At 39.8% G+C, this 27,796-nt stretch overlaps 1 protein-coding gene across 1 annotated transcript; it reads right to left on the reverse strand.

The window, feature by feature from the left end:
- LOC122672199 (V-type proton ATPase subunit c''2-like) lies at positions 1–27,796 on the reverse strand. Its single transcript, XM_043869696.1, has 5 exons — positions 27,757–27,796; positions 27,526–27,690; positions 27,229–27,306; positions 670–840; positions 1–196 (listed from the first exon to the last, which is right to left on the reverse strand). Exons 2-5 carry the CDS (start codon positions 27,636–27,638, stop codon positions 1–3), a joined length of 558 nt encoding a protein of 185 aa, XP_043725631.1. The 5' UTR covers positions 27,639–27,690; positions 27,757–27,796.

Raw genomic sequence — 27,796 nt, forward strand, 5'->3', positions numbered from 1 at the left:
TCAAATACGGGAAGCTTCAAATATCGCAGCCAAGGTGTTGTTGATATCAAAAAACTTATTTAACCATGGACCCACAATCACTCCAAACAATCCTAGTGCACTACCAAAGATCTCAATCACTAGAATCTTCACAAAAAGTGTGGAGTTTTGGGCATCAGACAATGCACAGCTACTACCAATTATTCCTACGCAGATCCTGTTGGCATAAGAAGTTAGAAAAGAACAAAAAAATTATAATAATAAAATGGGCAAGATATCGCTGCCTGGTCGGATAGCCCCTGCACCAGTGTTGGGGGGGGGGGCAATGAAAGCGCACACAAGGACATCAACATGGATGAGATTTTGTATTCAAGAAGGGCGGGTGGTAATTTCGTGCGCTCCTATGTCTAGGTGCAGGATCCACGTGACCAGGCATCGTTCTCTTTCCCTAATAAAAATATGGAAAAAGTTTTCATGCGCGGATGCATGAAAACGTTCTGCATTAAATACAGTGAGATGGCCATGAATGACCATCTGAAATAACCAAACCACCCCACCCCCCCTAATAAAACGACGTTGATGGGAAGAATCTCCCACATTCATGAATCTCTTATTGTCTTATCCATAAAAATTTTAGATGTAATTTCAAAAAATGCCAATAGAAGAGGTGAACGAAGATAGGTCACATACCCACAGACTAGGTTTGCAAAACCAACAATGATACCCGAAGCAAATATTGCATATCCAGCCCGAAGCGAGTCCGGTTCATACATCATTGATGATGGCACACTTTCTAGCTTTGTTTGTAAGATGATTGCCACAATAACACCATATATAGCAACAGCCTCGCAGAAGATTACACTGAAACAATGAAAACCAAAACAATATCAAAGCCCCAACTGTGAAGGTCTATCCAAAATCCTCGTCAACAAAGCAAAGATTTTCAACTTATCAGTGTGTAGTGGAGATAAATGTCGTCACAGCTGATTTTGATGTATATATGACCATGTACAATTGCCTGCATGAAAGTTTCAACTCTACGGGTAGGTTATACCTTTATGATCTTTAAGGTAGATAACCCAAATTTAATGCTAGGAGGGCATCATACACTTTTCATCTGCAGACATATATTTGCAAGGAGATAATAAGCAACGAAAAACCCTCTATTGAGAAGCTGAGTTTAAAAGTTGCACAGGTGCAATCTAGATAATTGGAGTCCTCTCCATAGTTGTCACGGCATCTAGGTGACCCAAGGCACTAGAGAGGGCCAAAAAGTCAAGGCGACCAAGGCGACAACTAGGCAACGCCTTGACAACTATGGTCCTCTCAGAAGGCTGTATCATGTGTGACTTAAGGATTTAGTTTAATTTTTGTCAAAGTTTAATCAGTTTCATTTCTAGAAAGGAAAATTATGCTATTTGACTCAGATTAAACGTTCAGAAAAGATATGAAGTTGTCAGGTCACTTCTGTGAAATGAAGCAATTGTTTGAAGAAAAAGAATTACTAAAATGGCTTATTAATCAAAAGTCATAGGGAGAGACTATTGTTGGTCCATAAACCACATGATTATCTTCTCATCCTGCATCAAACGCAGCTCAGAACAAACAAAACCTATGTAAGTCTCACCAGAGTCCCAAAGCAAATTGGAAATGGATAGCAAGCTGTTATCACTTATTTGCCTACCATACAAAATAATAAAATATAAAGGAGTAAGCCATGGTCCTTGTGTCTTCTTTAGACCACTTTGCAAGTGTTAACTTCTCAAGGCGATGAATTCTATGGAAGCAGGAACTTCCACCCAACTTTAACGGTGAATGAATGAAATGAGAGGAATAATTTTGGGGGACAAGGAACATGACCTAAAAGAGAAAAGACCATTGGGTTCTATTGCCCATGCTGCAGCAGCTAAAACTCTTGGAAAATGAAAACATACCCTAGATGGGAGGACAATGGTTGGCTTTCAAAATCTCAAAACTGCTCAATCCTCTGTACAAGTCAATGTCAAATATGACCATTGTCTAAGAGAAATTCAATGTAAAGTATTCTGGGAACTTAAGACTCCATGGGTGTCACCCAACTGAAGACCCTCCAAAATCTACCATTTTCTTTCCCAACATTATACCAGATGCACAAGAAAACAGAGAAGAAAAGTATTATGCTCTTCCACAGACAGCTGAGAGGAACATGGTTAGACAATTTGGAGTGAGATACAAAACTTGACATGGAATATTTGGCTTCAATGGCTTCATAATACGTTGTATCGAAGGACAGACATCTGAACTTATCCCTTCCCCCTATGATCCCTCTACCGAGGAATCAATAAGCAACCTGGTGACGGGCGAACCACATCTATTCCAATTCCAGAGGCTTTACTAACACTGATTCCTATTTCTCAATGATATCCCACGATCGAGACAATTGGCTTAATCCCATGAAACCATTTCATAAAAGTTCATTGATCTCTGCCTGAGAATTAGAGCAAGAAGAACTCTCCCGCTTTTGAGCGGTAAGCGGTAAGCAGTAAGTGGTAAGTGGTAAGGTAAGCAGTAAGCAGTTGAGCGGGATGACCCAAGGTCTTCACCAACATGTTACGCGGCTCCAGTCTTCGGCGGGTCACCATTACTCAACTTGGAGAGGAAAACATCTGGGACCAAGGTTTTCCGGTTGCCTAGCCCTTTGGGACCTCCACAACCACTTGGCCCTACTCTTTTGGGATCATACCCAGTTCCAGACAGCACTTCCTCCCGTGGAAAAGCATAGAAAGCCTCCAAGTTGATGAGATGATCCTTTTGGTGTTCCCTAGCTCCCCAAAAAGGATTTTGTCAATGCTGAAAAGGACTATGAGCCTTTTTAAACTGAAAAAGAATATGTCAGTAGTATGGGTATTAACTACAACTGAAACAAGAAACTACTGTTATGGACAACCGATTTGGTTTTATGCCAGGAAAATCTGCGACAGAAATTATTTACTTACTTAGGAGACTCATGGAAAGATTTAGAGATTGCAAGAAGAATCTCCATATGGTCATTATTAACCTAGAAAAAGCTTATGATAGGTCCCAAGAGAGTTAATCTGGCAAGTACAAGAGAAGAGAAGTGTTTTTGAAGTACATGTGGACATAATTAAATATATGTATGACGGTGCAGTGACAGGTATAAGGGTGTTATACAGTCCGGTTTCGGTGTAAATGGTTTAAACGGTTTCGGTTTCAAGTGGTTGGCGGTTTTAGACAGCTTTAAACTGTTTAAATGGTTTTAAACAGTTTTCTTAATTCTTTATTCAAATGGCTTCTTTCTCTTTAATTTTTTCTTGAAATAGATGTAAACTTAACACTGAATTGAATTGGTTATTGTTATCTTTTTCTTATAATAATTGTAAGGTTATAATTTTGCATATGTTTTAATTTTTTATTCAAATAGATGTAAACTTAAAATTGAATTAAATTGGTTATTGTTATATCTTTTCTTATAATAATTATAAGGTTATAATTGTTTATATATTTTAATTTTTTATTCAAAAGCTATGAATGTCTCTTAACTTTTTAGTGGGATTTGTTTTTTCTTACCATAGTTATTTATGATAACCATGAATTGACTTAACTTACAATGTATATATTAATTGACTTTAAAAGGTTTACATAAACGGTTACTATCAGTTTAAACGGTTCGGTTCGGTTTTAATCATTTAACTAAATGGTCTCAAATTTGAAACCATAACCAAACCATTTAGTAAACGGTTTCAATTTAAATCGTTCGGTTCTATTTTAGTAAACAGCTTCGGTTTGGTTTTGACACCCTCAAGTAAATTCCTACTTATAATTGGGTTACATCAAGGATCAACTTTAAGCCCTTATTTGATGGCGTTTATCATAGAGCTAGGAGCAGACCTAAAATGACCTTAGGAGAAACAGTGATGAAAAATATGCATAGCTGATTGGAGGGCAGGACACATGTAGCCAACCCCATTTAGTTGGCAAGAATCAACGTGGTATTGTGGAGTTTGATATAACAACAATTTTTTTTTTATTGATTCTCAGCTTTTAGGAGTGCAAGTAGATATTTCCTCAGAGGTTTGCACTTAAGATTTGGCTACCCAATTTGATGCTTCCACCACTCTCCTTTATCATTGGACCATTAAATTCATCGTGAAGTAGGTAGTTAATACTCATACAACAACTCAGCCTTATCCCAACTAAATGGGGTCGACTACATGGATCCTTGCCCTCAAATCAGCTCTATGCGAGGTCATACTTTAAAAAAGGCCTAAACTGTGCATGTCTTTCCTCACTACTTCTCCTAGGGTCATTTTAGGACTTCCCCTAGCTCTTTTATTTTCTTCAATCTGAATAAAATCACTCCTCCGTATTTGTGCATCCCAAGGCCTCCGTTGAACATGGCCAAATCAGCCATGTTCGGGAAAACACCCAAATCAGCTCTAATACGGTTATTTCGTACTCTCTCTCTCTCTCTCTCTCTCTCACAGACACACACACGATTCTCTCCCAACCTCTTTCTAATCTTTCTCTTAGGAATCTTCTACTACCATAGAAGCACACATTCCTTCCTTTTCCCCCTAATGCAGGCCCAGTTTAAGACTCAATTTAAATTTGGGCCAGGTTTTAGTATAGGTTTGGGTTGGGCTTACATTTTTGGCATTTATTGTTGTAATGGGCTGAAATACAAACCCAAAAGTGGGGTTTTGAGGGGGTGCAAGAAAATTATTATTTTATTAGTGGGCCCATTACTCACAAGCCAATCAGACCCGTCAAATCTGTTTGATCTGCATCATCCAGTCTTCCTATCATTTGACTACCATAAATTCTCTCCACTTCCTAAGGAAATTTATTTTTAAGGATGAGGAAAGTAATTTGATTGTGTTAACAAGTCCACTCCCTATTACGTTTCCTAAATCTCTCATCAGCAAAAGGACAAAATCTCTCCTCTGTACTGCACCCTTGATCCTTTGAGTACTCTTTTCGATATTTGGTCTGTCCTTCCCCCCCCCCCCCCCCTCTCTCACTCACCTCTTCAAAGTTTTTTTTTTTTTTTTCCACAGCTTACTTTGGTCTACCATCCAAAGAAGATGATAGGAGGAGAACTGCAACCATGCCTCATGTAAGCCTTATCACCCATAAAGTAACTTCTAAGGAGAAAGGAGCAAAAGAAAGAGGAGTTAGTTCTCTTCTTAGTACTAGGATAATGGAATTACTCATATAATCAATGGAATAATGACTACTAGCTATGGACAATATCCCAAAAAACCTTGCATGATTTTCTCTTCTTTTTTTTTTTTTTTTTTTTTTTTTTGGGTTCGAGAGAGACGATTTTGCTTTGTCTACTTATGGCAGTTTACATGTTTCTATTGAGCATTATAATGCCTTCTTATTCTATTGTTCCACGTTGTTTCCTATTGAGTTATATTTATTTTATATATACTAGATCTTTGACAAAATCAACACGGTTAAATATGAACTTGATTGCCATGCTTGTCAGAGTCATGACACTTTAGCATTAGAAGTTGAACAAAAGAGGAAAATTGAATCCCCAATGTGGAATTTATGTAGATTTTGTACTGCTTTCTTAGGTCTATGATAACAAAGTTCAGTCTCATTTCCTTGCACCCAAAAGGTCTCCACTACCAACAAGATGTTTGTACCATACTTCTGGATTAGGTGATTTAATTCTACAATGGTTTTTTATTCTCAGTGATTAGATGATGTATTCTGTAGAGTTGTGTAAGGTTGATGTGGGTTGCATCACACTGTATGCACTGGCAGTGAAGTCACATATGAGATTGGAAGTAAGGACTTGATCAGCAGCTCTCCTAGTGCCAAGTAACAATCTAGAACCCTAAGGGTATGAAAGGGACATACTTATGTATATATGTATTAATGTAAGTAAGGGATATAATTATATATTTGTATGAATGAAAGTAATTTTGGATCCACCAAGATTTTGTTACATTTTTATAAGTATAAAAGTAATTAACGTCCCAATTATTGATTTATTTTAAAATCAACCGTGATTATATAGACAATTGTGCTTGGGCTAAGCATAAGCTCATTTTTAACCCCTTTGATATTTTTTTTTTCAAATACTATCTCTAACATTTGAGAGCAGCTAACTAGATTATAGCTAAAGAACTTACTTCATGGCACAGGTCCTATTATAATTAACTAACTTATTTACCATTATAATTTACTTATCAGAGAAATGAAGAACGGTTAGCACTCACAATTTTACGAGCACTAAAAAAATCAACTGCCGCTATAGATCCCTTATTTATATGTTTTTTGTAGATTTCAGTAATTGAAGTGAAACTGATGGCTTCCTTTTTGTTAATCTGGTTGGGAATTCAGATTAAGAATGATGAAGGGACTTGCAAGGTCTGCTACAATTCATTTAAGCGGCTCTAATCAGTTGCAGTTAACCAGAGAGATGAATTGCAAAGCATTCTCTTCCTTTAATGGTTAGTTTGTTTTACCAAAACTTTACCTCCATTTAGTATGTTAAAACTCTAAATGTCCAAATCTCCATCTTATATTATTATATAGCCATATTGCTGATTGAAATGTAATAATCATCACAGTCCTTGGCTCATAAGTTATGTAATAAAGAAGGATCATAGAGTAATACTTAAGCTATCTGCTTTGATATGCTTATGGCAGATATTAAAAAGGGTGTACCCAGGGCATGAGGCTCCCACCTCTGGGGGGACTGAGGAGGGGCAGATATTAATGCAGCACTACCCTCATTTCGTAGAGAGGCTGCTTCACAATTTGAACCATAGTCCGAAATCTCGCGAGATCTCGCCGCGCCGAGATTCTCGGTTTTCCAATTTCCCGAGTGAGATGGCCTATGAAACTTAAAATGTCAATATCTCTCCGAGATCTCGCCAAGATCTTTTCGAGATCCAAGATCCGAGATCTCGGTTTTGACATAGGAAAATGCCCATGTAGGTCCTTTATATGAGTGCCAGATCTCGAGATCTTGCTGGAAATTCTTGGTATACAGACACCTATCTATGCCAGGAACCAAGACAGAGAAGACAGACACTTATTGATGCCTAATATCATTTAAGTAAATGCTTTTGTATTTGTATTTCATTTACTTAAGATATTATTCATAAATAAGCAAATACCCCCCCCCCCCAATTTGAATCCAATAATAATAGTTAAAAAATCAAATTCCAAAAGGAAAAAAAGTCAACCCCCCAGTTCAAGAACAAAAACTGGATTTTCGGCGATAGGTGCAATTTTCAACTTTCTAATGCTGGGGTTTTTCTCAAATCTAAAAATTTCATAAATCTTATTATGGTAAAACATTGCTAAAAATCAAAAGTGCGGTAAAATATTCATTTGTTTTGATGTCCAAAAAATTATTTTCATTCAGAGCGATTTTGACAGCATTCGCGCACACCGAATTAAGTTTGACCAGTACATAACTCTTTCAATATAAATCAGATTTTAGCAATCTTGGACTAGTTGGAAAGCTATGTTTTGAAAGCTTTCCAATAAGTCCAAGATTGCTTAAATCTGATTTATATTGAAGGAGTTATTTAGGCATAAATAAGACTGTTTGTCCTGTGTCTGTCCTGGTTTCTAGAATAAGTAAGTATCTGTCCTGCTTTCCAACTAACTGAAACTCCTATTTGGACTTTTTTTTACAAAATCTAATAATGCCATTGTGTTTAAATGGCCTAAAGTAAGCTGTATACCGATTTTCAGACCCAAAAGAGGTCTAAGACCCACTGAGATGGGCTTCCGAGTCAGGAAAAAAAAATGCACAAACTCGCCGAGTTCTCGGCGAGATCTCGGCCCAACTCGATTTTTTGCTGGGCCGAGATGGCTCCGAGACCCGAGTTTTCGAACCTTGATTTGAACCAGGTCGCAACAGAGCATCATACTGAAGCTCTCCGTCTTCTAGGATGGAAATCTGCCTTGGATGTAGAAATGGATTGTCTTTTGACTCGTAACACCTAGAGCTTGGTCAATTTGCCTCTTGGTAGGGACCTTGTAAAGTGTCTTTGGGTTTACACCATTAAGTAACATCCTGATGGCTCTGTTGAGAGGTTGAAAGCCCGTCTGGTTGTCAAAGGGTACACTCAGACTTATGGGGTTGATTATTTTGAGACACGCTCTCCTGTTGCCAGGTTGAATTCAGTTCGTCTGCTTATTTCTCTTGCTGCTAATTTTGATTGGCCTTTACTTCAGTTAGACATTAAGAATGCCTTCTTTATGGTGACTTGCAATATGAGGTGTTATACCCGCACCCCGGGAGTATAATGAAATATTATTTCTTCCTCGTGACATGTAGATACCGCTGTCATGTATGCTGGTGACCTGTTCTCCATGATGGTCAAATCCAGCTACAAAATCATTGACCACAGTATGGGCTTGCTTGTGGAGGAAAGATTCCTCAACCGACGGTGGGGGAAATTCGTTGACGGCGACTTCATTGATTTTCCTCCAAGTACTAGTCCGGGAAGTGAAGAGTACCGGAGCGTGTACCTCGGAGCGTCGCCTCACTTGGACAGTTCGTTCAGTGATGAGCTTGACACTGTCGTGGCGAGACTGTTGGGGTCATGGGGGACAAACCATGACGGCTGAGAAGTAAGTTTTAGCCCTTAATTTTATTTATTTACCCTTTCCTTCGATGTTCTCGAAGTACGGGTCAAGGTTTGAACCGTCCGAGCTATTTTAATTGTGTAGGGAATATTCCATTTGTGGGTCCCACTTATTTAAGGGAGCGTGTGATGGGCTTATAATCCCATGGTGGATGGACCCATCCCCAAGTGGGTTCTTTTCTATTTGAAACCTGTGGGTAGACCCATTTAGCTTGAGAGGCCCATTAGGCTTAAGTGACCATTTAACGTAAGAACCCATTTAGCTCTCATGAACCATTTAGCCCATTAGGCCCATTTGGCTTAATGAGCTAAGAATGGGTTTCTATTCTAGTGTTACCCAACCAAACAGGTCCTAAGGTCACTTTTGCCTATTAAGAACTAAAGGCATTTATTTCTCTTTACTTTTCTCACCAAACCTAAACCGTAGAGGAAGAAGAGAAAGGAGAAGAGGTGTGGAGGAGCTTGTTAGGGAGGCTTGAGGATCTTGCTTCTTGGAGCCTCAACGTGGGTGCTACTTCCTTGAGGTAGGTAAGCCTTTAAGGCCCTCCCTTCCTTCTTCATTTTGGGTTTTGGGGTTGGGAGATGGTAGAGAAATCGGTCTAGGGTTGTCTTGAGACCCAATGATCGATGTGAGCTCATGGCCATGATCATGGTGGAGCTATCTTATCCCTTTGGTTAACCTCAAAGCACCCAATCCCATCCCAATGGAAAGACTTAGGGTTTCTACCATATTATGCCCTAAATGAGGTACTCCTTGCTTTCCTTTATTGAATCAATGGGTTGCATAGGCCTAATGGGGTCTTAGGACCCTAATGTGCCAAGGAGAAAGCCTTCTTAGTGTTTCCTTTCCTCCAATCTACTTGGAAATGGAAGCCTTGGTGAAGAATCCTTTGATTTTGGAGTTTGGAAGCAGATGGTTTTACCTGCGGTTTTAAGACCTACGAGAAACCACCCCTGCAACCACCCTGAGACCATCTCTTAAGAAGCTCTCTGTTGAAATTGGTTTTACCTGCGGTTTCACATCTGAGGTAAAACCACACATAAAACCGCACCTAGAAGAACCCTTCCTGAGCCCCTGTTAAAGTCGGTTTTACATACGGTTTCATGCTCTCTGAGAAACCACCCATAAAACCGCCCGTCCCCAGAACTGTTGACATTTGACCTTGACCCGCTGTTTTGACCATAACTTGGTCTACGTATATTGTATCGATATGATTCAACTTGCATTATAAACTAGACTCAAAGGGCTACAATTATTACGAATAAACCTTGGACCCAATATGAGTGTGTGATCCTTAAAAGTGGATTCAAACCTGACTGATGTGTTTAGACAGCAACTTTAGAATTTAAGTTTAATGTCGGTGACCTTGCCTACTTCGTGGCTATTGAAGTAAAACTTATTAGGGGGTTTAACTACAACCTAAGGTGCCCCTAATTATAGTAATTAATTGATCTATTATGGTGCCAAGATCTACCTTCGATACCCTTAAAATCCTTTTCCCTCATTGGTTTTGGGTTGGGAAACTTTGGAAATTAAGGTTGGACCTTGAGGTTCCACTTGGAACCTAAGGGGTGACCTTGGTTCAATGTTGGACCTCATTAGTAAGGCCTTGCCTCTAAGTACAACCCTAAAACCCCTCCTTGCAACCTTATTGCTTAGTTTGGGTTGCATTACTTAAAACCCTAGAATGCGACCTTTGGGAGTTCAATCCCTTAAGTTCTCTACACCCAATGAATTTAATGATGTAACCAGGCCCTAGTGGACCCTAGGACACCCTTCCCTTGTCCTTGGGACTTAAAGATCCAAGTGGGACAAATTGGGTTAAAGAACACCTTCAAAACTGTATCATGCCTTGATCGAAAGCAAGGGCGGATGCAAGGCCCTGCCTACAACCGTGCTTGCATCCGTGCTACCCTAAAGGCCTCCAGGCTATGTAATTTATGGGGTTTCCCTTAAGGGACTTTCTCCCACCCTTTTTAACACTCTTCTACACTATCCTAGGCTTCATTAATTATGTGAGGAGAAACACTTTGCGGCCATCGAACGACGAATCAAATCAACGGGACACGAACTATATTGTGAGTGGGGATTGGATCTTGTTTTATTTTGAGTGTTTCTATGATTAAATGTTGTGCTTGATGCATTCATGTTATGTGATGCACTTCATGCATAAATACATGTTTATACTGTTTATCTATGAATGTGTTCATGTGTGTGATAATTGATGACTATGTGTTACAAATGTGGTTGGAATTGTATGAGATGATACTGTGATTTGTTTAATGTCTTTCTTCATATATTATATTTGGCTTGTCATATGCCGTGTCGTGCTAGTACCCGGGTACTAGATGGCGTGCTGGTACCCGGGTACTAGATGGTATGGGACGTCGATGCACCCGGAATACCTCTCGATATGATAGTTTTATATAGCATGTTGCATATTTGATTTGATATTTATGTTAAAGGGATACGGAAGGTAGATGTGTAAGTTCCTACCCTGTATCGCCTTATTGATAATCCAGCCCGGGGATCAAGGGTATGTTCTGGTACCGTGGCTTAGGATTATCGGAGGCTTACTGGGAGACCAATGGTGTGTTCTGGGACCGGCAGGCTTCCACTGACGTAGTTAGGGGTATATCGTTGGGGATCGAAGGTGTGTTCCGGTACCAGGGATATGGCCTTACTATGTCGTAGATTAATGGTGTTGTATCGTTGGGGATCGAGGGTGTGTTCCGGTACCAGGGATACAATTCGATTACTCTACACAACATAGCATCCATGCATACATTACATCTCATCATCATAATCAGGGATACGGAAGGTAGATGTGTAAGTTCTTACGCCGTATCACCTTATTAATAATCCAGCCCGGGGATCAAGGGTAAGTTCTGGTACAGTGGCTTGGGATTATCGAAGGCTTGCTGGGAGACCGATGGTGTGTTCCGGGACCGGCAGGTTTCCACTAACGTAGTTAGGGGTATATCGTTGGGGATCGAGGGTGTGTTCCGGTACCAAGGATATGGCATTACTATGTCGTAGATTAATAGTGTTGTATCGTTGGGGATCAAGGGTGTGTTCCGGTACCAGGGATACAATTCCATTACTCTACACAGCATAGCATTCATGCATACATTACATCTCATCATAATCATCATCATTATTCATATTACATATCATATTGTTGTGTTTTTTGCATGACTGTAAATCGGATCTGATGTGTAAATCATCATTGGTGGTATGGGACTTCAAGGATGTTTACTCATCAGGTTCGGCTTACAGTCCTATATTTGTTGTGTGTGTGTGGATTCAATTTCCTGCTCATTGGGCTAGTGGAAGCTCACCCCTCGGGGAACCCTTCTTTTTAGATTGTGATGCAGGTTGTACGGTACCAGTGGATGATGAAGGGTTCAGTAAGAGATGTTGATGCAAAAGTTGGTCTACGATCATTAATGCTTATCTTTACTCCTTGTTGCTTTCGATATTATATTTTTAGATGTATGTTTCATCCCTTTCTCTGTATTTATCAAACAATTTCAATTGTATTAACTTTTAAATTCAAGGATAATCCACCTTATGTATTTATTACCATTGTAGTTATTCCCTACATGAGGATCAACAGTATTTATTACAAGTCTTCCGCTATTCTGATAATTGATCTGATTCTCATTTATATGACTGTGAGGTAAGCCACTGCGTCCATGATCCTGGAGGCGGTTTAGGATGTTGGTAAGCATCCTAGTCATACCCTTTTTATTATATTTTATCCCTTATCGGGATGGGGTTGTGACAGCGTGGTATCAGAGCATTGATGCTCTCGCTTAACTCACAGTCCAGCTGAACCTTAGGTGCACTGGGTTATAATAAAAGTTTTAACAACAAACATGAATAATAGTAAAGGCATTAGGAACAATGTGCATAAAACGAAACTTGCTTGCATTGATGATCATGATTATATTATAGCAATCAACATAGGTTATACTACATTGAGTGCAAACTTTCAATAAGGACAATAAGAACAGTATAACTAAAACCCGGTAGAAATAAAGAATTTCATAAGGAAAAGAGCATAAGACATTAGTGTAAACTGGAGACCTGAGTGACACCACCACTCCGTTGCATAGGTATTTCTTCTATACATGTTACAACCTATGATATCTGTTATACTTATTTGTTGCCTTTTATTTGGTACAAGTCCTTTAATAGGGTTTTGCTATGGCTCACACCCGTTTAAGTAGGAGTCCGTCTCCTTCGAACGAGCAAAATGCTGACCCTTCAGGCCCAGCTTAACCTGCTGTCCCTACTACCCAAGCCAATCCAGACGTGGCAACAGTATTGGGAGATTTGCTGTAAAATATACGACAAGAGAATCGGGCATTAATGCAAACCTGGGACACTCAATTATTGACTGTTATGCAAGAGAGAGAAAGGCAACCAGTATCTCCAGCACCCGAGTGGGTTGATGCCTCCAAGTTGACTGAAAGGTTCTAGAAACTTAACCCCTCCACTTTTACAAAAGCGACCACTGATCTCCTCTATCCGACATAATGGATAAGGAATATGGAGAGGATCTTCGAAGTGCTTCAATGTGGGAACGAAGACAAAATCAGGTAGGTTGCCTTCCAATTTAGAGGCGAGGCTGATTCTTGGTGGCAATTCACTAAAAATAACTTCAGGCAACTGCATCCCAACCCTCCATGGGATCAGTTCACGGAGACTTTCCTGGGAAACTATTTTCCTCAGAGCTTTCGCGATCAGAAGGAGGCTGAGTTCATGAGCCTAACCCAGGGGCCCAAGTCAGCCCTTGAATACCAGCAGATTTTTGAAGAGCTCTTCTATTTTGCTCCTATGCATATGAAGCCCAGGAAATTTGAGAAGGGGCTGAGACCTAGTATTATCACATCAGTGGTATTACACAATCTCCCTTCTTATGCAGAAGTGGTCCAAGCCGCCAAAGTTATTGAGGACAAACAGCGAGAGAACTACCGTGCTCTCAAGATGGCACGTCAGAGGCCAATGGCGTTCACAGATTCTAGGGGACCAAGCGAGGCACAGGAGAGGCAATACGTCGGCTCAACTTCAATACAGAGCAGCACAACAGAAGTGGACCCGACATTTTAGTCACCCCCACCTATGGTGACACCTTTACCGTATGGACCTAACATTCGTTGCTACACCTGCCACGAGTTGGGGCACATGTCCAGGAGTTGTACGCAAGGCGAGTCTGTGAATACACCTTATGTGCGATCGCAATCGACCATTCGCTGCCACAACTGTAATCAGCTGGGTCATAAGTCTAGGAGTTGCCCACAAGGATAAACCCAGTCATGATAGCAGGTATATCACTTGACTCACTAAGCCTGTTCATGCTTGAATTGTACTCCCTTACCTGCCTAGCATGAGGTTTAATCTATCTATGTGTAAGTTGGCTTATCTGCTTGTATGTTATTTTTACTGTGCGTGTTTTGCTGATGTTGTGAGTAAGTAGTGTAGTCAGTGTTTTGCTTTGGCGAGTGTTTTGTTTAGTGTGTTAGCATAGTTAGTTCTATCGAGGTTGAAATTGGAAACGAGAACGGAAGGATTTGACAAAACTTTACTCAACAATAGGTATGAGTGGAGTAATGGGTCACCAAATGTCCCCTCCGTTATTGGGAGAGAACAGCATGGGGCCTATCAATATTTCAATTCATTCTAAAGTTGAGTTAGGTATTGGAGAACCAGAAGTGAAAGTTTTCATAGGGAAGCCTTATAAGCAAGAGTAGTATAGACTTATGCCTTACAACCCAAAATCACAGATTATAGATACTGGGTGTGAGACACTGAGATAGTTAGAATTGTTGACCCCTGAGGTTTATGTTGAAGTTTGAATCTCCTAGAATCCTTAGATACGTTGAACTTTAGTTCAATCGATCTTGAAATGGTTGCAAGCCACTTGATTACGGATTGATTTTATTAAAGAGTAGACTTTGGACTATTGACAGAAGGTACCACTAGGTCACCTACAACTTTAGTGGTATAACCGTCACTGATGGATGAAGATCCTTAGACCCTATGAATTTAAGGACCTAAACCTTATGGGTAGGAAACCTAAACCTATGCGGGTAAAGACCCTTAATGGGGTGCATAGAGTCTAAACCTGTAGATAGATATTAAGAAGGAAAGTAATAGGCTGGTTGGGCTGGTTTATTTGAGTGAGCCATAAAGGTCTCGTGTATTTGGAAGTCATTCATAACACCTCAAGCTAGTGACGACTCTATTTGAACTTTACTTGGTTCATCTAAACCTTGTTTAGACTCATAGAGGGAGTCCTACACCGTGAATTGACCTTCCAACAAGGACTTAGCAAACCGTACCTGAGAACTTCTTGTTCTTGTGGATTGACCTAGATGACAGATATGTCTACAGGAATATGATTATAATTATTGAAATTATGCCTAAGTATTGGTGTGAAAATAAGATATATATATATATATATATATATATCCCTCAGAACCTTAGACTTATGTGACTAGAGTGATTCTCTGGTACTACAATGTGACATTGCCTTAACCTTACTATAATTAGTTAGTTGAGCCTCGACCTTGGTCATGTTGATCAGGGGTTAATAGTTAATGAATTTAACTGTGACCGGGTAAGTTAATTATTTAAAACCTACTAAAATGAATTGACTTGGACCAAAACTATTAAAAGGTTGTTGGTTCTCAAAAGCGGATTGATGTGGACTTTTCCTGGTGGTAATGTGGCCCTGCCTCTTCTTGACCTGACCTTTAACTTAGTTTAATATGTGGGTGACTTAGGATGTTGTTATTCAACAACCCTTATCCCTTGAGACCCTAGCTGCCTCAAATTTCGGGGACGAAATTTCTTGTAAGGTGGGGAGGATGTTATACCCGCACCCCGGGAGTATAATTAAATATTATTTCTTCCTCGTGACATGTAGATACCGCTGCCATGTATGCTGGTGACCTATTCTCCATGATGGTCAAATCCAGCTACAAAATCATTGACCACAGTATGGGCTTGCTTGTGGAGGAAAGATTCCTCAACCGACGGTGGGGGAAATTCGTTGACGGTGACTTCGTTGATTTTCCTCCAAGTACTAGTCCGGGAAGTGAAGAGTACCGAAGCGTGTACCTCAGAGCGTCGCCTCACTTGGACACTTCGTTCAGTGATGAGCTTGACACTGCCGTGGCGAGACTGTTGGGGTCATGGGGGACAAACCATAACGGCTGAGAAGTAAGTTTTAGCCCTTAATTTTATTTATTTACCCTTTCCTTCGATGTTCTCGAAGTGCGGGTCAAGGTTTGAACCGTCCGAGCTATTTTAATTGTGTAGGGAATATTCCATTTATGGGTCCCACTTATTTAAGGGAGCGTGTGATGGGCTTATAATCCCATGGTGGATGGACCCATCCCCAAGTGGGTTCTTTTCTATTTGAAACCTGTGGGCAGACCCATTTAGCTTGAGAGGCCCATTGGGCTTAAGTGACCATTTAACTTAAGAACCCATTTAGCTCTCATGAACCATGTAGCCCATTAGGCCCATTTGGCTTAATGAGCTAAGAATGGGTTTCTATTCTAGTGTTACCCAACCAAACAGGTCCTAAGGTCACTTTTGCCTATTAAGAACTAAAGGCATTTATTTCTCTTTACTTTTCTCACCAAACCTAAACCGTAGAGGAAGAAGAGAAAGGAGAAGAGGTCTGGAGGAGCTTGTTAGGGAGGCTTGAGGATCTTGCTTCTTGGGCCTCAACGTGGGTGCTACTTCCTTGAGGTAGGTAAGCCTTTAAGGCCCTCCCTTCCTTCTTCATTTTGGGTTTTGGGTTTTGAGGTTGGGAGATGGTAGAGAAATCGGTCTAGGGTTGTCTTGAGACCCAATGATCGATGTGAGCTCATGGCCATGATCATGGTGGAGCTATCTTATCCCGTTGGTTAACCTCAAAGCACCCAATCCCATCCCAATGGAAAGACTTAGGGTTTCTACCATATTATGCCCTAAAGGAAGTTCTCCTTGCTTTCCTTTATTGAATCAATGGGTTGCATAGGCCTAATGGGGTCTTAGGACCCTAATGTGCCAAGGAGAAAGCCTTCTTAGTGTTTCCTTTCCTCCAATCTACTTGGAAATGGAAGCCTTGGTGAAGAATCCTTTGATTTTGGAGTTTGGAAGCAGGTGATTTTACCTGCGGTTTTAAGACCTACGAGAAACCACCCCTGCAACTACCCTGAGACCATCTCTTAAGAAGCTCTCTGTTGAAGTCGGTTTTACCTGCGGTTTCACATCTGAGGTAAAACCACACATAAAACCGCACCTAGAAGAACCCTTCCTGAGCCCCTGTTAAAGTCGGTTTAACATACGGTTTCATGCTCTGAGAAACCACCCATAAAACCGCCCGTCCCCAGAATTGTTGACATTTGACCTTGACCCGCTATTTTGACCATAACTTGGTCTACGCATATTGTATCAATATGATTCAACTTCCATTATAAACTAGACTCAAAGGGCTACAATTATTATGAAGAAACCTTGGACCCAATATGAGTGTGTGATCCTTAAAAGTGGATTCAAACCTGACTGATGTGTTTAGACAGCAACTTTAGAATTTAAGTTTTATGTCGGTGACCTTGCCTACTTCGTGGCTATTGAAGTAGAACTTATTAGGGTTTAATGGGGGGTTTAACTACAACCTAAGGTGCCCCTAATTATAGTAATTAATTGATCTATTATAGTGCCAAAATCTACCTTCGATACCCTTAAAATCCTTTTCCCTCATTGGTTTTGGGTTGGGAAACTTTAGAAATTAAGGTTGGACCTTGAGGTTCCACTTGGAACCTAAGGGGTGACCTTGGTTCAATGTTGGACCTCATTAGTAAGGCCTTGGCTCTAAGTACAACCCTAAAACCCCTCCTTGCAACCTTATTGCCTAGTTTGGGTTGCATTACTTAAAACCCTAGAATGTGACCTTTGGGAGTTCAATCCCTTAAGTTCTCTACACCCAATGAATTTAATGATGTAACCAGGCCCTAGTGCACCCTAGGACACCCTTCCCTTGTCCTTGGGACTTAAAGATCCAAGTGGGACAAATTGGGTTAAAGAATACCTTCAAAACTGTATCATGCCTTGATCGAAAGCAAGGGCGGATGCAAGGCCCTGCCTACAACCGTGCTTGCATCCGTGCTACCCTAAAGGCCTGCAGGCTATGTAATTTATGGGGTTTCCCCTAAGGGACTTTCTCCCACCCTTTCTAACACTCTTCTACACTATCCTAGGCTTCATTAATTGTGTGAGGAGAAGCACTTAGCGGTCATCGAACGACGAATCAAATCAACGGGACACGAACTATATTGTGAGTGGGGATTGGATCTTGTTTTATTTTGAGTGTTTCTATGATTAAATGTTGTGTTTGATGCATTCATGTTATGTAATGCACTTCATGCATAAATACATGTTTATACTGTTTATCTATGAATGTATTCATGTGTGTGATAATTGATGACTATGTATTACAAATGTGGTTGGAATTGTATGAGATGATACTGTGATTTGTTTAATGTCTTTCTTCATATATTATATTTGGCCTGTCATATGCCGTGTCGTGCTGGTACCTGGGTACTAGATGGTATGGGACGTCGATGCACCCGGAATACCTCTCGATACGATAGTTTTATATAGCATGTTGCATATTTGATTTGATATTTGTATTAAAGGGATACGGAAGGTAGATGTGTAAGTTCCTACGCCGTATCGCCTTATTGATAATCCAGCCCAGGGATCAAGGGTATGTTCTGGTACCGTGGCTTAGGATTATCGGAGGTTTGCTGGGAGACCAATGGTGTGTGCTGGGACCGGCAGGCTTCCACTGACGTAGTTAGGGGTATATCGTTGGGGATCGAGGGTGTGTTCCGGTACCAGGGATATGGCCTTACTATGTCGTAGATTAATGGTGTTGTATCGTTGGGGATCGAGGGTGTGTTTCGGTACCAGGGATACAATTCGATTACTCTACACAGCATAGCATCCATGCATACATTACATCTCATCATCATAATCAGGGATACGGAAGGTAGATGTGTAAGTTCCTACGCCGTATCACCTTATTAATAATCCAGCCCGGGGATCAAGGGTAAGTTCTGGTACCGTGGCTTGGGATTATCGAAGGCTTGCTGGGAGACCGATGGTGTGTTCCGGGACCGGCAGGTTTCCACTGACGTAGTTAGGGGTATATCGTTGGGGATCGAGGGTGTGTTCCGGTACCAAGGATATGGCATTACTATGTCGTAGATTAATAGTGTTGTATCGTTGGGGATCAAGGGTGTGTTCCGGTACCAGGGATACAATTCCATTACTCTACACAGCATAGCATTCATGCATACATTACATCTCATCATAATCATCATCATTATTCATATTACATATCATATTGTTGTGTTTTTTGAATGACTGTAAATCGGATCTGATGTGTAAATCATCATTGGTGGTATGGGACTTCAAGGATGTTTGCTCATCAGGTTCGGCTTGCAGTCCTATATTTGTTGTGTGTGTGTGGATTCAATTTCCTACTCATTGGGCTAGTAGAAGCGCACCCTTCGGGGAACCCTTCTTTTTAGATTGTGATGCAAGTTGTACGGTACCGGTGGATGATGAAGGGCTCGGTAAGAGATGTTGATGCGAAAGTTGGTCTACGATCATTGATGCTTATCTTTACTCCTTGTTGCTTTCAATATTATATTTTTGGATGTATGTTTCATTCATTTCTCTGTATTTATCAAACAATTTCAATTGTATTAACTTTTAAATTCAAGGATAATCCATCTTATGTATTTATTACCATTGTAGTTATTCCCTAAATGAGGATCAATAGTATTTATTATAAGTCTTCCGCTATTCTGATAATTGATCTGATTATCATTAGAATGACTGTGAGGTAAGCCACTGCGTCCATGATCCTGGAGGCGGTTTAGGATGTTGGTAAGCATCCTAGTCATACCCTTTTTATTATATTTTATCCCTTGTCGGGATGGGGGTGTGACAGGAGGTGTATATGGAGTAACCTTCGAGATATGTTGCATAGGGGGAGAGTCATAGCCGTGTATTCAGATTACAGAAGGCTATTTACGGTCTTAAATAGTCTCCTAGGGCCTGGTTTGAGAAGTTCAGAGCTACTGTTACCACCTGTGGGTTTTCTGTCTATGATCAGCTCGATCACAAGGAGAGAGTGATCTACGATCAGCTAGCTCAGCCATTGCTTCTTTGGTCGTAGATCAGCAAGCGTGCTCTGGAGTTGCTTGGTTATTCGCTTGCTCTGCAGTACAAGCTTCATACAGAGCCGTGCCCCTTTAATATGATGAGAAGAAGAGGGGCCGCCCTCTGACCACTCTGTTTTTTATCGTAGACAAGGAGATATAGTAATTGTCTTGATAATCTATGTGGATGATATCATCATCTCTGGTAATGATATGGCTGGTACCACTAAAGTAAATGAGTATTTACAGCAGCATTTTCAAACCAAGGATTTAGGTCAGCTTCACTATTTTCTTGGCATTGAAGTTGTTAGAAGCATAAAAGGAATCAACTTATCTCAAAGGAAGTATGTCTTAGACTTGCTATCTGATACTCAAGCTAACCTAAGGATTTAGGTCAGCTTCACTATTTTCTTAACATTGAAGTTGTTAAAAGCAAAAAAGGAGTCAGCTTATTTCAAAGGAGTTATGTCGTAGACTTACTATCTGACATTGGTATGCTTACATCAAAATCAGTGGACGTTCCTAAAGATCCTCATCAGAAATTTGGAGTTGATGATGGTGAGACTCTCAAAGATGTACATCAGTACATGAGTTTGATTGGGAAGTTGATATATCTTATAGTCACCAGACCGGACATATCTATTGCAATTGCAGTCCTCAGTCAGTTTATGCAGTCTCCTCATAAAGCTCATTGGGATGCAACTGTTCGGATTCTTTGGTATTTAAAGGGTGCCCCTGGTAATATCTATCGATCAATAAGCATATGAAGTTGGTTGCTTTCTCTAATGTTGATTGGGCTGACTAAGCTAGTGATCGTCATTCTACTACAGGATACTATACTGTTGTTGGAGGTAACCTGGTTACATAGCATAGTAAGATACAGATGACCATTGGCAGGTCTAGTGTTGAGGCAGAGTACAGAGCTATGGCTCATACTACTGCCGAATTGATGTAGCTTTAATCATTACTTCTACAGATGGGTTTTCCTATGCCTACACCTATGAAGATGTATTGTGAGCAGCTGTCTATATTGCCAGTTATCCGGTCTTTCAAGAAAGGACTCCTTTGGTCTTTTCCACAGATCAGTAGGCTGACATTTTTACCAAATCCTTTTTTGCTTCTAGTTTTTGTAATTGTAAAAAGCTAAGCATGAGTGATGTATATGCTCCAGCTTGATGGGAACTGTTAAGTTTCCAAGGTATTTTGGTTTTATTAGAGCCTGTTAAGGCTCCCTCCTTTGTCAACAAAGGGAGGCTGCCTTCATTATCAAAGCAGGTTCCCTCCAATGTCTACAAAGAGAGGCTGCCTTTATTGTTAAAGTAGGCTGCCACCATTGTCAACAAAGGGATGTTGCCTTCATTGTCAAAGTTAGGTGGCAGCTTCCATTGCCAAAGTTAGGTGAGAGTTTGGTGGGAGGTGGTAGACTTTAATGTCATGTTCTTTGAGAGATTTCATAAGGTGTAAGAGCCTTAAAGTTCAATACAAGAAATCTACTCTTCTCAACTGTCTTCTTTTCAACTTTCTTCTTCTCTTCTCTCTTATTTCTCTCTCTTCTCCTTCCTCTTCTCTAATCTAGTTGCAGGATCCTGGACTTCTAACACACATCATATACTCCGTCTTCATTCTACTTATCTAAGAACTTTTTTATTCTAAGGTTGAATGAAGTTGACCTCCATAACTCCAACTTGGCGTTAATCCCTAATTTTGTCTCATCCACCAAAACAATATCATCAGCAAAAAGCATGCATCAGGGAAAATCATCTAGAATTTCTCTATTTAAATCATCTATGATAAGCACAAACAAATAAGGGCTTAAATTTGGTCCTTGGTGTAACCCAATGGTAACTGGGAATTCACTACCTTGACCCCTCCCCCCCACCATTCTAATGCAAACTCGACCTCGAACCAGGGAAAAACCAGTGGGAGATCAAATGCAACGGGATCAAGAAAATAAGGAAGAACAAAATTGAACAACTGAACTTTTTATTTTATTTCTCTCTTTTTGTTTACTTATGAAAGAAGAACATAAAAGGATAGGGAAGGGGGATATGGGACTCTCTCAGTCCCCAGGGTCTCTCACCTAGGGCCTCTCACCGTCACTGCATCTCACAGCTTCAACAGTAGCTCTCTTTTCTTCTGTCTTGTCCCTTTTCTGCTCAGCCACATAAACTTATTTATAATAAACCAATTACATCCTAAATTAATCTTCTAGAAATATATCAAGATAAAAGCAAACCCAATTCCCAATCAAATAATAATATTAGGAGAGTTCTACCAAAAATAATATTAGAAGTCCTAATTACATAAGCAATCTAATAAAGAAATAGAGGCTTTCCTAAACTAATAACACTAATTATAACAGCTGTAGGAGTCCTCCACGTATTGGCAATCTAACTGGCTGTGGGGCCCTCTTGATCACGAAATCTCCTCACAATAGAGTTGAACGATATCTCTTCAAGTCTGAAAAATAAACCCTTCATGACAGGCTGGCCGATAGCTAATGACAGTCTTCAAATAAAACTAATCAATCGCCTCATAATGTGCTGGAAATAAATTGCTCGATATAATAGGAAATAGGTTAGAAAATATCTCCTTAAATAACTGAAGGATCTCCTCTTTAATTCTGGTGGTAAATCCACTTTAATTCTGGAGATAAATCAACTTTAATGCTGCTGGATAATATCCTCTTCAAATCTGGAAATATGTTTACTGCAAAATCTATTTAAATCTGAAGATAATCTTCCACAAAATATGCTGGATCGATGGAGGGAAATCAACTGGATAGATTCTTGCTCTCTTCAACCACCATCGATCTACATCAAGTTCTTACACTTGTCACCACAACATATCTTTAATTATATCTACATATTTACTTGAAACACTTCTCTTCTCTAGTACTTGCCAGATTAACTCTCTGGGACTCTTGTCATAAGCTTTTTCTAGGTCAAGAAAGACCATATGGAAATCGTTCTTGCAATCTCTAAATCTTTCCATAAATCTCCTAGGCAAGTAAATAGCTTCTATCTTAGATCTTCCTGGCATAAAACCAAATTGGTTCTCTAGAATAGTAGTTTCTTGTCTCAAGTGGGTTTCTATGACCCTCTCCTATAATTTCGTAGTATGACTTATTAGTTTTATGCCTCTATAGTTATTACAGCTTTGAATATCACCTATATTTTGGTAAATCGGAACCACAATGCTTCTCCTCCATTCATCTAACATTTTCCTTGTGCTCAATATCCCATTCAACAGCTTGGTTAGCCAAGATAAACCACATATTCCTAAGCTCTTCCACACTTCTATTGAGATCCCATTTAGGCCTTGTGCCTTGCCTATTTCCATATTCCTTAAAGCTTTTTTTACTTAACACACCCTAATTTTTTGTATCTATCTATGACATGTGGTGTCTTGATGGGTAATGTAGTCTTCCGGGATACTATTACTCTAAGTGTCTTCATTTAGTAGGCTGTAGAAATAATCTTTTTATCTCTTCTTAATGTCCTCATCCCTTATTAATAGTTTGCCATCTTTACTTTTAATAACCTAACATAATCAATATCTCTAATATTCCTTTCCCTCATGTAACTATCTTATACATAGCCTTTTCCCATTCCTTTATGCTCAGTTTGTTATAAAGATCTTCATATTGCTTCGCCCTTGTTTTTCCCACCATCTTCTTAGCTTCATTCTGGCAAATTTATCCTTTGTAGATCTTTTACATCCTTAGTCTTTTGCCATGTCTTAAAACTAGTTTTCTTAGTCTTAATGGTTGCTTGAACCTCATCATCCCACCACCAAGTCTCCCTAGAGGAATGACATTTTCCTTTCAATTCACCTAGGACATCTTTAGCAACCTTCTTAATACAAGTAGTCATCTAGTTCCACGTCATCTTAGCGTCTCCCTCAAAATCCCAATTTCCTTGTTTAACCACTTTATCAATAAATAATATCAAGTATCTCCTTTTAAGCTCTACCACCTTATCTTAGGGCAAATATGCTCACCTTTTTTATGATTTTGCATACTGAGGCACATATGCATGACCTGATGCAGTTCCAAGAAGGAAGAAGAAGAAGAAGAAGCCCTGAACTTAGGGCTTGAATAAGGAGCCATAGATTAGGATTATTATTTTCCATACTTAGTTTATTTTCCTGTTTTTAGATTGAGCCGGTTTAGAATTTGTTGCACCCAATTGGTTCAATTGGTCTAATTTAAGTGAAGTGTTCCTATTGGTTAATAGGTCCTTATATCCTATTGGCTAATATGGAATCTTCTTTTAAATTAGTTGTTTTAAGTTAAATTCTTTTAAATTAAGTTAGTAGGGATAGTTAGGACATTTTACAGTTTTAATTACTATCTTTTGAATTATATTCCTTCTCTTCCACAATTTATCAAGGGGAAGGTTATTTTGTATTAGGATTTGGCCATTGGCCCTTTATTTTAAATATATTAAATCGTGGAGGGCCCCCCCACATTGAATTTGAATAAAAAAAGACTGTTTCTCCTGCTGTTCCTGCTCCTTTGTGAGTACATCATTGTGGTTCTATCAAGGTGGATAGGGCCTGGTGGAATTCGGTTGACACCTTACGCCGTGACGGCTAAAAGAATCTTCTTCAATTCGAAGGTGGTTCTATCCTTCACATCTGTTCAAGCTGCTGCCAGTGGAATCTCCAGTAAGTTTGAGACCTAATTTCTTCTTCTAACCCTTTAATACTTTCCCCCAATCGATCCCCTTTATTTTTTGTTTGAATCCCATAAACCCCAACTCCATTAAACCCTAGATCTTGCTGCCCAGCCATATTTAACCATTAGAATTACTTCAAATTCAAACCACAGCCTCTCCTTAATACCCCCTATACTCGACCCAAGCTGCTGCCCATATTTGTCTTTCAAAACCCTAAATTTGACCTAATTTCTAGAACCCAAAATCTGAAACCCTAACCCTAATTTCTGGAATTTTGAATTCTCATCTAAACCTAACCAAATCTAGCTTTCTAAACTCCCCAAAACCTGCCTAGTGTAATCATATAAACTATATTCCCATTATCCTACCCTAACCCTAGGAATTGACCTAAATCCTAGTGCTGTCCATTCGAACCAGCAGCCCCTTTTGTTATTTGATCTTGTTGTTTGGCTCCTAGTAGGTCTCCTACCTATCTATGACTACATTAAGTGGTATCAGGAATCCGGTTAACTCCTTACACCGTGATGGCTGAGAGAATCTTCTTCAATTCAAAGGTGGTTCTATCCTTCACATCTGTTCAAGCTGCTGACAATGGAATCTCCAGTAAGTTTGACACCCAATTTCTTCTTCTAACCCTCTAATCCTTTCCCCCAATCGATCCTTTTTATTTTTTGTTTGAATTCCCATAAACCCTAGTTAGTCTTAATACTGTCCAGACCTGTTCCCTCATCAGAATCCTCTCATACTTTGACCACAGCTCCTCCTCAACACCCCCTATACTCGATCCAAGCTGCTGCCCTTCCCATCACTCAAAACCCTAGTTTTGGCAGTTTTCCTAATTTTAAAACCCAAAACCCTAACCCTAAATCTGCAGAATTAAAAAACCTAATCAAATCCTTTTTTTTATATCAAAATAATCCCCTAGGCCTACTGATCATTACCATGTATCACATTCATCCCTAACCCTAGCCTAAACCCTAAATTTGCCCTGAACAGCCCCAAACTGCCTAGCCAAACCAGCAGCTGTATTTAGATCCTGTTGCTTGGCCTCTAATAGGATCCTTCTCCTATTTTGAGCTACATTATGACCACTAATCCATGTTGTGTGGTTAGGCACTCCCCTAGTATAACCTTACGGTCCTTACATTACAATCTATCGGATCTTCTAGTTGGGAAGAAATCTGTTTAGCTACTATGATGCCCACCTTTGAACGTAACTAAATGCTCTTCTCTCTTTTTAAAGTAAGTGTTTATAATGGATAAATTATTACCTACAACGAGATCTAAAACTGGTATCACCTCCTCATTACTCCCTCCTAAACTATATCCTCCATGTACACATTCATAGCCTCTACGATCTTTCCCAACATGTCTATTCAGATGACTCCCTATAATAATCTTTTCTCCTTGACTAAACCCTTACACTAATCCATCTATGTGTTACCAAAATTGTAACATACTACTTTCATCCAATCCTACTTGAGGTGCGTAAGCGCTAATTATATTGACAACCTCTTTCTCTAACACAAGCTTGATGGATATAATCCTATCTCCGAATCTTTTAACATCCACCACATCATTCTTTAAATCTTTATCCACTATTATGCCCACTCCATTTCTATTACTTTTATCCCTTGTATACCAAAGTTTAAAGTCATCCAACTCCTTAGCGTTTTTATCCTCCCACCTAGTATCTTGAATACAGGCTACGTTAATCCTTCTTCTCCCCACAACATCTAACAATTCTAGACTCTTACCCGTTAAAGATCCAATGTTCCAAGATGCTAATCTAATCCTACACTTTTGGACTAGCTTCTTTACCCGCACTCGTCCACGGTGTGAGAACCCTCACCTATTGTCACCATATCCGGGCGTTGACACGGTGCATCGCTTACAGGAGACACCCTAGCTCATTGCTAACAATAAAAAAAATATCACTTGGGCATCCCATGACATATTTCCTCATACAAGCGACCACTAATACACAAGTAGAAAAATGAGTGAAAGAATAGCCATGAAAAACTAAATTAAAAGAAAAATATCTTCTATAGAGCAATATTTCTATTCAAGGAACTAAGAAAGTACAATACATCCAGCCATAAACCCAAAAATACAAGAGGTCATATAAACCATGAGGCCAGTGTTCAGTGAGGGGAGGTACTCTTAAGAGTAAAATTGGTGTCAGAGGCAACTTATGCCAATAGAGGCCGCATTTCAAGTGTTAGGTTGATTTTAATCCACCATTCAAAAGCATAAAATCAAATGAGGGTGGTGCTTCATTGAAGAAAAATCCTATATTCACACCAAATATTTGAAATTGATGACAAGGGAAAGTGATGGCTTTTCAGTTCATTCCCTGCTCCTATGCCAGAATCATTCTTACCATTAGACCAGTAATGAATATTAAAACTCAGATTCGTTCAAACTGAATTTATCACTAAAAGCTTTCCGTATTCATCTAACAGATGGACCTTATACCCCTCACAGACAGATAAATCAGGAAACTTCTAAGTACCAACTCTGTAAACCTATTCCAGACCCGACCAAAGATTGCACTATCCAGCAAAATGAATTTTCTTCACTTAGGAGCATTTCTAGGCTAAAGAACAGTCACAAAAATCACAAAAACCAATCTAATTCAGAGAAACAAAAGCAAACAAATTCTTCTCTTGTTCGTTCTAAATGCTAATGTAACAGCTTACCTAATGAGATTCTTCGAAGTAATGCGCGGAGCTTTAATTGCAGCACCAATCAAACTACTTCCCGTAATATAAATTCCCCTATAGAAATTGAGACAGGAAAAAGTCTCTAAGAAATTCAATTAAAACCAACGGAATCACAGTAAAATCTGGGGAAGATAAAGGAATAATTTTTTTTGGATAGGTAGTCCCCAAAGAGAATTGAACTCGTGACCATGTTGGTCTTTGCAAACTGAGCTACACCCTTTTGGGGAAGAAAAAGGAATAATTGGGTTTAAAGCAAAGAAATGGGATGATTACCAGGCAGCACCCAGCACGGAGACACCGATAGCAATCGCAATTCCAACGGCCGCAAAAGTGTAAGGTGAGATCTGCATCAATGCCCGAGACCATGAACTTGATGCTCCCGCCATCACCGAACCAGATATCAATTCGATACGGGGGGAATTTTCTCTTCTTTCCTCCTGTTCAACGCTTCAAATTAGGTTTGCCAACCCGATTGAATTGCGAGTGAGAGAGAGAGAGAGAGTGAGGGGTAAACAAACTGGGGAATCTTGATTAAACTGTTGAA

This window comes from Telopea speciosissima, chromosome 8 (assembly GCF_018873765.1).
Source record: "Telopea speciosissima isolate NSW1024214 ecotype Mountain lineage chromosome 8, Tspe_v1, whole genome shotgun sequence".
NCBI lineage: Eukaryota > Viridiplantae > Streptophyta > Magnoliopsida > Proteales > Proteaceae > Telopea > Telopea speciosissima.